We start from the raw sequence: 16,267 nt of genomic DNA on the forward strand, positions 1-16,267 counted from the left end.
CACACAATACTTTCATTCATACAGAAAGACGTGGGCCTGGTGTTACTGAGGGCAGTGCTGAAAGATTGAAAAGTATGAAGAAAGAGGGTGGGGGAGGTGACAGATGGGATTAAAGTCTAAATTTAAGGCTCAATGGGAAACTTTGTCCTGTTTAAGTTAAATGTTGACAATGATACACTAGAAAAAGAGTGGACTGACTGTGTGGTCATCTGAATTTCATGATCCAGGAGACTATTGGTATTTAATGCCTTCTACTGATAATATAGTTCTGGCAGTACAGCTTGTACTAAAACTTCCAGCACTCCATAACTGTTGATACTGCTATGAAAACGGCTGACTTTGTTATATTACATCTATATGACTATTTCTACCAGTACTACTACTAATACCAATGTGCCTCTTGCACATATACATGTACACTGTACACTCAGTTTGCAAATGATTTATTCTACTGTTTCAAACACAAACAATCAGACCAATCATTCATTACATTCAAACTCACTTTTGTACATGGGTGTTAAAGGGGGATTTCCAAGGGCGGCTGGACTGTTGCAGGAGGGAATGACAGTTCCAGCAACCCCAGTTTGGGATGGAGGAGAAAGAAGTGGGTAAGAGGACAAAGAAGACATCGGGGAATGACTCATTTAAAATCCAAAGGAAAACAGACCTTAAACTTGTGCAAAGCTGTTAATCATCCCACAATCTATCTCAGGGTTGTGCTTATATTTTTTCCATCCGCCATCCTTTCACTCTCATATCCTCCCCTCCTTCATCCCACCATCTGTTAATAGTTAGAAGAAACATGCTCACTTCAGGGCCAGGAACCTGGAGTATTTCCTGCTTTGCCAGAGAGCAAGGGGGGAGAGTCAAGAGAAGAGGAGGAGCCGATGAGAAGAGAAGAGAGTCACACAGCTAGAGGAGAAAACGAAAAACAAGAAAAAGGGCTAGAGAGACTGTGTGTGTGTGTGTGTGTGTGTGTGTGTGTGTGTGTGTGTGTGTGTGTTGGGGGGGGGGGTAGAGGGCTGATAGAAGGCTGTGTGTGCATTCATCTGGGTTTGATTAGCCAGACAGAGAGGGTGATAGTGAAGGAGGGGCGAGACAGAGTGGCTTTTATTTTTGGTGCTTTGGGGGATACAATGATTGACCTATTTTTTTTTCTTCTTAGCCCAATTTGATTAATACTTCTACTCAGTTCATTCTTATGTCAAATGTCTGAAACCAACTTTAAAAAAAGGTGCGAACGATTTTCTCCTGTTATTTTGTGATTTTTTTTTCCAGCTACAGGCCAAAATAAGTAAAATCAATCTAATTGACAATAAATGCGAGAAACATCTGTTTGTATGTCTTTGACTTGATTGCCACAACAGCATTTGTTCCGACTGATGAGCATTGCTGGTTCCAGATGCAGCAGTTCTCCATGGAGCCAAATCAGGGCAATATTTAGATCATTTAAAAAATAAATATGAAAGGTTGGAACCTTTAACTTTTAATGTTCTTCATTTATTTTAAAATTGTATGCAAGGTTTCTTAAGGTGAAATGTAATTTTCATTCACTTTTTGTTTGCTGCTGTGAGTGGAGTGAGACTAAACATCAGAGACGAGGATGCTTTCACAGTGTCATGTGACAGTTACTCCAAAAATGTGTATTCTGTCAAAACTAAGGGCAACATGGTTGATGGGACTGACAGCAATGGAAGCAACACAGTGGAAAAGGTGATTAATGTCTGGGCAGGTGGGTTTCAGTGACCTGGGAACACTGGCCAGGTGGCAGCTCCATGAAGCCTTCACTTAAAATCTTTATCCTCAAAAGTGAGGGTTTTGACTCAGCCCTCAAATCCTACAACAGTACCAAGGGGCTGCACACAGCATGACCAAACACCAAGTGAAGGCTAAACCCTGTGTTCGCCTGGCAGCAAACAAAAGCCACGACAACCCTTCCTTCTCATTCATTTGAATGCATTATGCACATAACAGTCTTCAGTTTGTTGAAACTGCTGCAGGATGCAGAGGCCTGATTGTGTTTAACATGCAGCTGTTTTTACACTTGTGGAAATAATTGCACCATGTTTTTTTTTTTTTTAAACCCGTGGTCCAACTGAGTGACTCCAGGAAAACCAAGAACCAAGGATGGAAAAACTGCAACAATGCACAGGCCACAGACCTGACTGTAATTGTGCAAAAATTATACACAGTGGGGTACCTTGTACTGTGGAATCAGCTTACAGGTAACTAGGCTCTGACTGTAATGGAGGCAACGGACTGACAATGTATATGATCGATCACTAGAAAGATGGTTAAAGGACTGACTAAAAAACAGGTGGGGGAGACCATGCAGCTGGCTTTAAGCCCTGAGTAGGCTTACACTAGAGAGCTGGGGGTGCAACACTAGCCCACACCCAACTCCCTACTGTATCATTACCCAGGATCCTGGTAACAGATCCTATAACAGCATCACTTTATGCAAACATACAAAATATTTAATCCCATTCTGAAAACTGGTATGAATGAACCCATCTGAAAATGGCAAGACTGATGCTAAAGTATCATCAAATGCATCAAAAGCATGACTATCATGCAAAATTTTCACATTACTCCTTATTTGAGAAACAAAACCTTCAGTCATGAAAGAGTCAGAGACATGAAGTTCTGTAACATATGGAGTGGACCCAACTGCAGCACAAATGAACAAAGTTTTCATTTTTGAGCAGTCGTCATCCAGCAGGTTAGAGCTGGTACACAGCCAGCCAGAGGATGGCAGCAGAGGACTGGATTCAGGTGAGTATGGCAGGTAGGGTATGGGGTTTGTGGGACTCATGAGCAGGTAGTTGTCCAACAGTTCGAGACTGGCTCAACGAGTGTAGCGAAGGGGAAGTAGTGCAAATTCACTGCTGATGGGGATCTTGCTGGAAAGTGGCTTGGGCTAGGGCTGGGTGTGGGTCCGGACCTTGAGACGGAATTGGCGGGGCTAACATCACCCAGGGAGGTGGGTCTCTTGGTTGAGCAGGAACAGACAGAACCAACCAGCCACAGGCAGATGGGGAACAGAGATCAGGTAGGCAACACTTGTAGTCAGGTGCAGAAGGCTGGTGGGTTTGCCAGGGCGTAGACAAGAGGCGACAGTCAGCAGCAAGTCAGGTCAATACCGGGAAACCAATGAGGGCCCAAATGCTGGCAAGGCAGGCATGAGCGCAAAGACAATCTGGCGACAAGTGAGTGGAGTGAAGCGGCATATATTCTGGCTTGATTGGAGATGGTGTGCAGGTGGGAGCAGCAGGTGAAGGTTGTTAAGCTGATGAGGGGTGTGACTGAGCAGGAGAGGACTGTGACTAATTCACCATGTGACGACTGCAACACCTGTTGAGAAACAGGTACAACAAATAAGGCTGATCTGGGGTTAACATTAGATTTAGACCACACTGATTAGTATGTGTAACAGTCCCATCTCCAGTGACCACATTTGTAACAATAATTAGAAATGTTGGACATGCAGTAAACTGGTGTTTTTGCCTCAACCCCAAATTTTTTTCCAGAATTCTCATGCCCTTTACAGACAAGAGGATAAAACTATCCTCACTATATTGAAAACATAATCACACATGGCCACAGTCTTTACCTTCTTCTCACTATCGGAATTTGTCCACTTATTTCCGCTTTTCCAATTTCTTAACTGTTAAGCAGCAAGCTTAAGATGCAAGCTCAGAAGCTTTGAGAACATCAAGTTTGACTACAGCATAATTCGAGCCATCAGTGTGACTCAAAGACAAATAAGCCTCCTTGGCCCTGCCTCTCAGCGTGCATTGCTACATTAAAGTGAGAGGGGAATCTGGCAACCCACGCACCTCAGCAAGATTCTCAAATAAGGAGAAAAAGGTTTCAGGATCTCTCTTGTTAAGCCTATGAACTAACTTCAAATCATTCAAGTCATCAGACCTGCTCAAGGCCTCACTTTGGAACAAAAGGGATGTCAGGAAACTTAATATTGGCCACAACTTTCCCCTCACTAATCAGAGCTCATTTCTACCACTGCAGCCCTGGTTTTGCCTGCTCTGTCTCCTGCCTCATCTTCTCTACTGGTAAATCTTCTCCAAATTCTATGCTATGTTGTGCTGTTTCCCATATGACCACTTCCTCATTTGCTGGTTTCCCTCGTAACAAGAGCAACTCCTGCCGTTAAAAAGACAACGCAGGACTTGCCATTGGTGGAAGACAATGATCCCTCAGTGTGGGTGGACAAAGACACAGCCACACCCAACACTTCCATTTTGAACTATATGACATGCTAAACTGGTCATCTATGAAACATGGGTCATGACTGAAAGAAGAAGATCATGAACACAAGGAGCTGAAATGGGTTTCCTCAGTTGCTGAGGAGCTCAGTAATCTTTGAGAAGGAGTCAGTCGAGATAGTTCGGGCATCGAGTTAGGATGCCCCTGGGCATCGAGCTAGGATGCCCCTGGGCATCGAGTTAGGATGCCCCTGGGCCCCTCCCTACGGAGGTGTTGCAGGCACGTGCAGCTGGGATGAGGTTGTGGGGCAGACTGAGAACCAGGTGGAGGGAAGGCAGGTACGCCTTGTGATCCTGCAGTGAGAGCCGGTCGATGTGGCCAGGGACAGGAAAGTTTGGGGTTCCCAGCTGGAGCTGCTGCCTCCCACTTTAGATAAGCAGTTGAAGATGAATCGATTGTAATTAACTTTCAAATTTTACTGTCTCTTTGATTCTTTCATCTCTGTGATCATCACTAGAATATTGTATTGACCTAACGACCTTGTGCACTAATCTAGAAACTTTTCAGATGGTGTCTCCACAAATGGTTTTACCACTTCATCCATAATTTACAAATATGTGCATCCACACAGGAGACTACGACCACGAGTAACTCAAGTTTTAGACCCACCACTTTGCACAAAAAAGCCGATGCAGCCTTCAGACAGAGCCTTCCTGCTACCTGACTATTTAATGATTGGCTAAATAATTCCCCCTTGTCTTCATGAGGCGTAGTTGTGGGTACTTAGGTAACTAGAGCCTGCTGCCCCAGTGGAAGCAACCAGATGAACTGGCAACCACCCAAAACCACAGCTGTGCTCCTGAGCAATTTAAGGGATACGGAAGCTGTAGCTGTCATACCCGAACACCACAAGACCCCCCTCCTGTGATGAAACCTAAAGGGGAGATTAAAAACTACCAGGGGAACCACTGCTACAAGTAATGCACACACAGACATACAGTACAGTTGCATCAACATTGACCATGTCAAACCTACGCCAAATGACAAAAAGGAAAATCTTTCTCCCTTGCAACAACACACACAAAAAAAGTCGTTGGAAGAACAAAATTAAACTCACCCTGAAGTACATTTCCCTGAGCACACAAACATTTACATACACAGTTCACTATGCAGTCACAAAGGAAAACCCTCTCATGTGGCTTTTGCATGAGAACTAAATCTCCCCATTAAAGACCCCCCCACACACACCCAGCCAGTTAAACTGGACCGACGTGATGCGTTCAAAAACACAAAGCACTCCACCAAATGAAGTGTATTCAACAAAAATAACTCCCTGAAAAACTCACTTAGGGAAAATGGAAAAACATACCAATGCCTTTCAGCACTTCCCCAAACAACGTGTCTCCAATTTGTTATGACTGGCTGGTAGGCCACAAGAAAGGAGGGAGGTCAACATGGGCCTAACAAATGTACAGTCTAAAAACCCTAGTTCACACTCATCTAACTAATGTTAGTAAATCCTTCCTTCCCAAAAACATTTGGATGTTATGCCACTCTCAATATTTGGGACGCCCCATCACAATGCATTTTTTGCCAACCAGTGCAGTCCTCTATGAATATAATTGCCGACATTAATCTTTTTTGTTTTTGTTAGTCAGTTAGTTACATGAAGCAAACTAAAGAAAAGTAAGCTAAGCTCAGTATTGACATGGGGTTGATGTCTGAGTTCCAATTAACACTGCTGAAACTAATAGCCCTTCCCCACTGCACATACCTGCAGACACAGTGTTTCCAATGTGTGTAAACCTGCTAATAAAAGCCAGTCGATCCCAAGTTAATGAGGAGCTATCGCTCTGTTTTTTTCAGACAGAAGAGATTTGTCCAGGGTAGCATCTCGGGCTTGTAGACTATCTTTGGTAGCTGTAGTAAAGGCAGCATGGAGGACACGGTAACGGTGTGTCTGTTTTGTTTTGTTTTTGTTCTTTTGCTCCAGTCTGTTTTGCAAAGTCAGTGTTGCCTGCTGATGTTAGAGTGTGTCTGCCCTTGAATGCTGTATTATTACCGACAAGAAGATCGTGTTCTGATACCCTGGGAAGTCTAAAGGATTCTAATTTCTGTCCAATAACTTCCTGGAACTGTCTGGAGTGTACTTGTAATGTGTAAAAATCATGGATTTGGAACTCGGACATGACTCTGCCCTAACATTCAGCTGCCAACACATAGATATATGGGCATGTCAATGCTGTCCAGGTTTTTTTTTTTCGCTTGTTAGGTTCGGCTTCTAATTTTTGTGGAACAGAAATGTTTTTTGTCACCAAGGAATGTCTGGGACTTGAGATGGTGGTGCACAGACATGACATACAAATATGAGCTGGGTTCACTGTTTCTGTTTTGCAGAAACACAGCAAATAATAGAAAACAATTACAGCTGTTATTTGCAGAAACATTTTGATATGGCATTTAAAATATCTCTGTATGTATTATATAACTCATTCTTGTGACTCTTTTGACCACTTTTTTACTCATCACCTGTAACCACAACGTGGCCTCAAAACTCTTCGTCAGAAATGTATTTTGCAGTCTGGATAATTTGCCTCACAGATGAACAGGGAGGGAAAACATATCACTACTCAGTTCCATCAACAAAAAGGCTAACCTCCAAAATCAGAGGTTTGAGGGTTGTGTGATTAGGGTGTCCTGGGCTGGAGGCAAATTGCCAACATAAACTACTGTGCCAGTGCCAGATGGCTCGTCATTAACTGCGTACAAACTATCTGTGAGTCCACAAATGATTCGGTGCACTTTCCGTTTAGTCCTTGTAGCTTTAGATGTCTATCTACAGCTGTAACAGCAGATTCCAACTGTGCAAACAAAGAGAGAGAAAATGGACTGATTGCTCACCATTAAATGGCATCATTCTTATCCGTTATTTAGTTATCAATTATTCTCCTCTGAACCCGTGATTTTATCAGCGGATGTGATGATTCTTTTGTTGGTGCTGAACAACCAAAACAAAGGAGATGATTTTTGATTTGCTCCAATCCATGCTTTTTCAGTTATTGAGGGCCATGATGGAGACTTTGAGGAAAATGACAAGTACCTTGGGGCAGTCATTACTTAAAAAAAAACAAAATCTTAACCTTAAATAGGAACACTGAGGTGGAGTGCAGACACAGACATCACCACCAGTTTTGCCTGAAGAAAGAGTGATTTACTTGACTTTGATGTAACCATGTTGACGATTGTTTAATCATGCTTTCATGAGTCATGGTCATCATCGTCCATTGTGGCCAAAGTATCAAGTGGGCCAGCAGACTTCAGCTCAGCCTGTCAGCCCTTGACTGCACACGCCTGCGGCATAAGGCCAGTACTCTTCCCACCCATTGAATTCCAGCTCCTTCGCTCTGGCAGTGCCTGAGGGGAGAACAAAACTCTACAGGAACAGTTTTATACCTGCAGCAGTCACACTGCTGAATAAAACTAACAAGAGGAGATGATCCTCACTCAAAGCACTTTCATTCTCTCTAAACTGGAGGTAGTCACTTTTTATTCTAATTTTTGTTTATTTGAAGGTGGTGTAAAAATGTCACCTTCAAACTTTAATAACCTGATTGAAGTGACGTCTTTAAAAGCTCACAGGACAATTTTGTAGTACCTCCCTTGTTATCCAGTAGAGGGAGCTCTAAAAGTTCTAACAGCTTGACCTGTTGAAGCCCTTTGACATATCAGTAAACTAAGCTAATGCTGTTTTGTTGTGCAAATGCAGGACAGTAGCAAGCAGAGCCCTTCTTGTGTGGAAATGTTTCAGCTTTGTTAAGGGCAGCAGCATTAACATCACTCCTCAAGAAAAAGAAGTCACCTGCAAATGTTACTAGCTTACCTGCTAGGTTACCACCGGACAGAGGCTCCACAGACGGGTGGAACAGTGCTAAATGTGCAGTCTCAATTGAGAGCACAGAATTGGGAACACTCAGTCTCACCAGGTCCCCCACCAGAAGCTTGTACAAGCTATCACAGTTAAGATAGCAAGCCCCAAATGCCGATCCGCACTGATGAGCACTGTGACAACAACCAAACTGGGGGCTCAGTGAGTCTCTGTCACACGGACGTCATCCCACCGTTATTCACATCCATATCCACTACCTGCTTCTGCTTCTCATGCACAACTCTGACAAAAATATGTGACTTCACAAAGGGTAACATTACTCACACTCACTGAACACGCATGCACTGGGGGGGGGGGGTTAATGCATTCAGATTATTGTAGAGCATTCAAAGGTTATTCTAAAGTGATTTTTCATAGAAGAGACAGCCCTAAGATTTGGTTGTGTATTGAAGCCTCTTTGAGTGTTTCTTTATTTTTTTATGTCTTGAAGCAGGAGTGTTAGGACATCCAGATTTTTTTAGTTTTTTTTTGTGATTCAATTTTTATTTTCATTTTCATAAAGTTCAACAGAAATATTTCAGGGGACACAATATTGCTAGGGTGGAATCTCAAAGAAAGACAGTTGGCCCAGGACATAAGAACGTGTCATGGGAAAGAACAGAGCGAAAATATTGATGATAACAATGACATCCAGGTTTTAATGTTAGCTTTGTCTGCCTACATTTTTCTCAGAAACTTCTCTTGTATGCTTCGCGTAAAAAAACTATGTTTCTTATATTGATCATTTGCATAGTATCAATATGGAAGTTCATGTTATTGTTTCAGAATGGGAATAAATAAAAATGAGACAATGAGAAAAACTTCTAAACTATCAGCTGCAAAATGCATCTTCCTTGAATTATCACTCAGGAGCAAATGATTTAAACAAAACAGCGATGACGACACCCGGTGCAGAAAAATGAGAGAATTCCTGGAAAGAGGTTCTCTAAGAAATCTCTATCAAGGTTAAGCATGGCAAGGGGCGGCGAGGCTCGCAGGTAGAGCGGCGGTCTAGCAACCCGAGGGTCACTGGTTCGATCCTCACTTCCCCTGGTCGAAGCAAGATACTGAACCCCTGATTGCTCCTGATGTGTGATGGACTGCCATCTTGTCCAGGGTGAACCCCACCTCGTGTCCAATGTCAGTGGGAAGAAGCCCCAGCCCTGCCCCCCCCCCCCCCCCCCACGACCTGTAACGGATAGCAGTGTAGAAAATGGATGGATGGATGGATGGTTTAGCTTGTTCACTGTTATCTATCGAGCAAGGAACCTCAGAGACATGTGAGTCTAAACTCTGACTGTTGTCTCACAGTGTTGTTATTCCTAATGGCCCAGCTGGGATGCTCTCCCCATGCCTGCGCACCTTCTCTCTGGGTCCATCGTCATCTTCCGCTTATTCCTACACATTAAGGGTCGCGGGGGGGCTGGAGCCTATCCCAGTGTCAACGGGCGAGAGGCGGGGTTCACCCTGGACAGGTCGCCAGTCCATCGCAGGGCCAACATAGAGAGACGAACAACCATTCACACTCACATTCATACCTACAGTCAATTTAGAGTATTCAATCAGCCTCGTCCCCAATTGCATGTTTTTGGATGGTGGGAAGAAGCTGGAGTACCAGAGAGAACCCACACAGGAACAGGGAGAACATGGAGACTCCACCCAGAAAGATCCCGTGCCCGAGCCGGGACTTGAACCCGGAACCTTGACAATGATGGTTTTGGGGTCTTGAAAATTCAAACAATTGAAACTTGGGTCCATGAATCTTTTCTGAAATCTTTCTGAAAAGGCAACCATCTGTCGCCATGTTAACAGGCAGTATGATACCCTGTGCAAAGGGTGACGTCACAGCCCCACCTCAGGAATGCATATCATGTTTTCAGTCAAACAGCCATGGAGGACTACAGTGATAATAATTGGCAGATAAATGAGTGGTGTTTGTGTTGCTGCCTCTTCTCAGTTGGTTAGCGCTCCTCCAAATTTAGACTTAATGCAGTGCCACTGTGATCAGCAAAGACGTGTAACATACAGGTGCTGAGTATCCCCTTCTTGTTTGTTGGTGCTCTCAGCTCTGTGAAAGAATGCATTCGACTGCAGATCAAATAAATCCAGATTTAATTTTTTTTTAAACACAAACAAAGACTCTGTTCTTCGAAGGGCCTTTCATGTCGAAATGTACCTTAATTGTGCATGACTGTGAATGTTTGTCTGCCTCAGTAAGTCAGCCCTGTGATGGACTGGTGACCTGTCCGAGATGCACCCCACTGCTCAGTGCGCCTGAATGATATGGGGCATAAATGATCTGGGTGATGGGGGTGAGGGCGAGCCAGAGGGGCATGAATTGCTTGTTGTTGAAGTGATTCCTGACTACAGAACATTGCACTGATGGTTCTGCCACTGCTTGTTATTTTGAATGGTGTGAGGATGAGACCAGGGCATCATTTTATGACAGGAAGTAAGTTTTGGACCCAAAAGTCAGAACTGACTGTCAGAGAAACATCCACACTGCACGAAAATAGCATGAAGATATCTTCATGTGCGGCACAGTGGTGCAGTGGTCAGCACTGTGCCGCACAGCAAGAAGGTTCCAGGTTGGAGCCCCAGCTGGAGCACAGGATCTTTCTGTGTGAGTCTCCATGTTCTCCCTGTTCCTGCGTGGGTTCCCTCTGGTACTCCAGCTTCCTCCACAGTCCAAAGACATCAAGAGGGGACCAGGTTAATCCAGACTCTAAATTGACCGTAAGCGTGGCTGGGAGAGCCAATGGTTGTCTGTCTATATGTGTTGGCCCTGCCATGGACTGGTGACCTGTCCAGGGGAACCCCGCCTCTTGCTGAAGGCCGCTGGCCCCCTGCGACCCTTAACCGGATAAGTGGAAGAAAATGGATGGGTGGATATCCTTCAATTATTCCATCCCCTTCCTCAAAAACAAAAGCGTAAACTAGGGAACATGAAGGCCTAAAAGCCTGCAATCAGCAGTCTGATATCAACTAGAAACTGGGGTGGTCAACAGTTGCCAGCCATCATCAGGGTTGTTTTTTTAACGTTTTCACTTGTCTGCTTAACCCCCTAGAAAATTGTGTGCCATGATTAAGAAAAAGCTGAATTCATCAGAAGAAAGGGAAAAACCTAAATTTTCTTTGAATGAAGAATTTCATTTTTAAATTCTTTTTTATCATATTTGAATGAGGATTTGTTTCACATAAAACTGTTACGTTCAGATAAAAGCTGAAAAACATTTTTGTAAAAGAGGTGTACATGAATTTATTAATATGTCGATTTGCTCTCGCTTGTATGGTTTATTTGGTGGTATAAAATACTGACCCCCCCCCCCCCCCCAACCTGCTCTACCCAACTAAACTTCTCCAGCCAGCCTGGTTCAGCACCGCAGCCTCCCCCCGGAGAAACACAACAGCTTTTTCTCTATTATTTTCAGACCAAGATTTTCTCGTCACAAGGTGCACAGTAACGCCCTATTCCGAATGCCAGCAATAACACTGGTTCTCAAACGATCTCATCAGTGCTGAGGAAGGGTTAATACTGTTGGCTGCAAAGCTTTGATAACAATCTACACGAAGCAAGTTGAGAACCAAAGTCAGAAGTGAACACCTGGACCCTAAGATCAATGTCCAAGACAGAACCTCAAAGTAGGAGATTAGAAGGAAGCTTTGTGACATCACACAGGCACCTCACTAGCCAAGGACTAGCACATGTCTACATCACCCTAACTGTATGTATGCATGTGCTGCCTTTGTTTTTGAAGTTAGATCAAGGGGTGGGGAATGAAGCAATAATGACATCACATGATGATTAGACGGCTTTGATGTTTTGTGGTGGGCGTTTGTCCAACATAGTGCAACTTTATTTATTAAGAGTTGTAAATTGAAAGACTTTGATACATGTCCAAAGAATGGACACGGCACAAGTATACGCTACATTTTGACGCGTTTGGAAAGACCTCTACAGTGTGTGTGTGTCTCTGGTCCTTTTTTTTTTGAGGGGGGACCGTACACAGAAAGGAAAGAAAAGTTGTATGGTTGTACACGATAACAATTTATAAACTATACCACACAGATTACTTCTGATGGGGCCGACTATGTGTATTTTCTTGTTTCTAAAACTGAAACTACACATCTGATGCACTGCAGCTGTGCAATGGAGGCGCCCTCATTTCACTTGGTCCAATGTCATGGCTGAATCATTCAATGACACAATTAATTTCATTAACTCAGAAATAGCCTTTGCAGAGGTGTTGGGCCTGGACCAGTCATCACATGAGAGATGAAAGTTGCTTCAAAAAGAACACCAGTATATGCAACAGGTTGCATTCCAAAAATAGCAAAACTGGACTCAGATTAGCATTAGTTCGCCAAACATGGCATGTGTATGCATCTCAACATCCCAAAAGGGTTCTCTTTGGGTGGGATGGCCAAACATGGTTACACATTAATGGTTAAACACAGTTCAGGTGAAGTGCAGTGCCGTCAGGCCATACTGGCAGTTCTAGTTCAGCTCCTCAAACAGGGTGGGGCAGCCTCAGGGGAGGTGGGGGAGGGAGGTGGGGTCAGCCGTGAGAGGGATAGTTGACTCTGAGACGGTCCAATAGATGACTTCCTCACAACAGAGCTGCAACAGCGAAAATGAAAGGGAGCCATCAGGTGAAACCAAATCCCAATCAATCAAGAATGATCCACATAGCGTTAACATCTCAATCGTTCTTCGGTGTGATTTTTACCCTTCGTCCATCATGTCATCTTGGTTTTCTCCATCCACCGAGCCGTCAGTCTGGTCAGCACCAGAGTCCTCCTCCCTCTGCTCCTCCCCAATGATGTCGCTGTTGTTGTACCGTGGAAGCCAGTGCAGCTCTCCACCCTCCAGCTGCTCAGTGGGCTCCACCACGATGGAGGGGAGACGCTCCCTCCTGAACAAGATGTCGTCCGGGTAGGAGCTGGGATCGGACTCTTGGCTGACCTCAGGAAAGATCTCCACCAGGGAGAAATGAACAAGGCTCCATATTATTCCCTCTAATGATTTAAGTCAGGGTCAGTCTCATCATTTAGTTTGACTTAAATGGTACAAACAGTTAAAGATATCAGAGGAGTGAAAGTCAAAGTGAAAATATCTGGACACCAGAATATGAGAGAGGCAGGCACAGACAATGAAGATGCAAGGAAAGTGATTGTAGACAAAGTAAAAAGAATTAATTTATTTCAGACATTTAAATCAAAGGATACAGATTTAGTTATCAACTCTAAAACATGAAAACAGGCCACTCCTGTTTTTGACTTTAAGGATTTCTGCTAAAAAGCCACTTAAATTAAATGTGGCATGTAAAGAGATGTGCATTTGTGTGTGTGAGTGTGTGTGTGTGTGTGTGTGTGTGTGTGTGTGTATCACAGACTGTGCCACATTGCTCATGCTGTGACATTTATGTGATATAATCTTTCAAATGAACTCGTCAGCTGTTCTGTGAAGACACCTGAGTGATGATGTCACTTACCTGGTAGGCTTTACTCCCTCTTCTTTGACCCGGACGCTCCTCCATCTGAGATTCTACTTGAGTCAGAATAGTGCTCATACTGCGCGCACGCACACACACACACACACACACACACACACACACACACACACACACACACACACATTTTGGGTTAATTAAATATTGGTCAACAGGTGACGTTCTTGGGTTTCTCCAGTAAAATTAATAACAAATGTACATGTGCTCCCTGGATGGAACACTGCTTCAGACATACCTTATAATGAAGCAGGCAAACCTTTTTACAGAATCTATCCACAAAGTGCAAGACAGACTGGAGCTGAGGTATATGAGCGCCACTCTTGAGGCTGTACAAAAAAGTGTGAACCACGGTTGCCAAAGGCTGGTGAGGGTCAGTGGTTGTCTAACACCTGGACTGTCAGGGTGACTGTGAGAGAGTGAGTGAGGAGGCCTCGAGCTGCTCCATGCTGATCAAGCTGATCCTGCCCAAGACAGCAGTGCTCTGAGAGAATTACCCTGAGTGACGAAATACTACAAAAGACGTGTTTGAAGCTTTGTCACAAAATAGTACTTTAGACAATCAGATGTTTCATATTCATCATTAAATTCTTTGTTTTGTCATATTTCTGTTGCAGGTCTAAAGGTGCCCTCCATCATGCCTAGTGTGCACTGTTGAAAGACAGATGACCGTCTAAAGTGACACAGCTGGCTCATTTTCAATACTTTGCAATAAATGAATTTCAGAGTTCAGTATTTTGAGTGATCATCTGGTTTTTGATGATCACTCATGGTTATGTTCAATTTTCCTTCTGCACTTTTTGAATGATATTTCAAGTGCGACAATGAAAACATACTGAAAATCACTCGTGAAACGGAATCTTGTTTGGTCCAAATCAGCTTAACTAATTTTCATGGTAAAACTTTATATTCATTCAAACCACACTTAGGTACATAAGCCAAAGTCATCCATAAACTTGATGTAGTAACACAAAAATATTTGACTAAAGGGAGAGATAGTTGCATGACCACTAAGGCTTGTACATTAGATTATTTATGAAATTTTGGACGAGGCTCAACGAGTGGAGGGAGGAGTGAGTGTGTTATCATTCTGCTGACTTGATTGATGTTAAAAGGTGCAGGGATGAGGAGGAACAAGTGTGGCAATGACTTATCGCTGCAGTCTTAATCTGCAAATAAGCACTTAATGACATAACAGGCTTGACCAACAGGCCGAACATGGCTGGTTGTTGGAAGTGAAAAGAATTGGTATGACTAAGAAATTAAGTAAACATTGTTTTCTAGCTAGAACGTAAATGAATGGTTGGAACATGCGTCAGACATTTGAGTAAAATCACAAAAGCAGAATAATCTCCTGCTTTATGCTGTCTCATGACACTCAGAGAAAGGTAATTCTACACCACTCAGTCACACAGTTCGGATACAATTACTTGTTGCTATTGGTGTGTACTTGTTTTTAATGTTTCAATACATTTGCAGTGTAAGAATCCTGAATCTGTTTTAGTGGAATATGACACAAGACAAGTCATGGTTATAGAAGCTACAGCAGCTGAGTTGCGTCATGTCCAATGTATTTTGAGCATGTTTGTAAAACCTGTAATGATGTTGCTTACCTGTGTGAGGCAGGAATACAACTCATCTTCGATCAATGACACAAAGCCCCAGAGAATTAATCAAGAAAAATCCAAATATCTTCCTTTACCTAAACAGTAACGAAGCCTAAAAGTGTGGCCTCAGCTGTGGTGTTGTTCACTTTCCTCCTCCACGGGTTCAGCTCATCACCCCCCCCCCCCTCCCCATCAGTTCAGTTTTCCCAGTGTCCCATTCAGTGACGCACACAAACCTGCGCATTCAGGCCAACATGCAAACCTGCTTAGTGTCACCTTCAATTACAAACAAATCCTTGATGTAGCATGTGAGCGAACAGCAACGCAGTGCTTCAGGCTCACAGACAAACAGGTGACCCAGCTGCTCTCGACCAAGCTGATTAAATTACTTCAATATTTTCATCACATAAATGATACAAATACCGAGACAAACAGATGTAGCTGACACATTCCTTTAGCTGGAAATACTACGTGGAACTTTTTCTGAAAAATATTTAAAAGTAATCTGATAAAAGATCCTGATAAAAAGTCAGACCTAAAGGGGTTCTTTGTGCTCCCTCCTACTTGCCATATGGCTAAAAGAGTAATTTTCCTGTCTGACCAGCAGGAGGTGCTAACTAACTTTGGCTGCACAGCCTGCATTTTAACACACCATCTGCTGCATGAATAAACTGAATGAGGCTGGGATTTTGAGCACAGATGAATAAGGACTAAGACATCACGCGCTCATTGAGAGATGCTAAACATAAACATTCAACACTTCAGTACACTCAAATACTGTCATAGCTGAAAGACAGAAGCTGGAGTTCTGGTCCTGGTCCTAGCAGGGCTCGCCTCACATATCCCCCCTGTTTATCCGAGCTTGGCACTGCTACTTGGGTCCCAAGGGTGGGACCAAATAAGTGCTCAGTGTTTTGTTCAAGGAGACTTTGACACCATCACCAGGGGACATGAAGACCATGTGGACCATTCTACCCACAAGCCTCCTCCCTCAATGA

The 16,267-nt window shown here is 43.6% G+C and overlaps 1 protein-coding gene across 1 annotated transcript; it reads right to left on the reverse strand.

Annotated features, from left to right (window-relative positions):
- Window positions 1–11,534: 11,534 nt before the first annotated feature.
- LOC147249216 (uncharacterized) lies at window positions 11,535–15,461 on the reverse strand. The gene is made up of 4 exons (XM_086179087.1): window positions 15,276–15,461; window positions 13,648–13,726; window positions 12,883–13,130; window positions 11,535–12,773 (listed from the first exon to the last, which is right to left on the reverse strand). Exons 1-4 carry the CDS (start codon window positions 15,299–15,301, stop codon window positions 12,656–12,658), a joined length of 471 nt encoding a protein of 156 aa, XP_086035213.1. The 5' UTR covers window positions 15,302–15,461; the 3' UTR covers window positions 11,535–12,655.
- Window positions 15,462–16,267: the final 806 nt, after the last annotated feature.

This window comes from Aulostomus chinensis, chromosome 15 (genome assembly GCF_037954235.1).
Source record: "Aulostomus chinensis isolate RoL2024-O1b breed Wild chromosome 15, RoL_Achi_v1.0, whole genome shotgun sequence".
NCBI classification, from domain to species: Eukaryota; Metazoa; Chordata; class Actinopteri; order Syngnathiformes; family Aulostomidae; genus Aulostomus; species Aulostomus chinensis.

Bases quoted from the DNA above. Each gene is read 5' to 3' on its own strand.
- LOC147249216 (XM_086179087.1), bottom strand. From the start codon at position 15,301: ATGAGTTGTATTCCTGCCTCACACAG. The intron at 13,727-15,275 runs GTAAGCAACATC...GCGTGCGCGCAG, and splicing joins TGTATTCCTGCCTCACACAG to TATGAGCACTATTCTGACTC. The intron at 12,774-12,882 runs GTAAAAATCACA...TCGCTGTTGCAG, and splicing joins GATGACATGATGGACGAAGG to CTCTGTTGTGAGGAAGTCAT.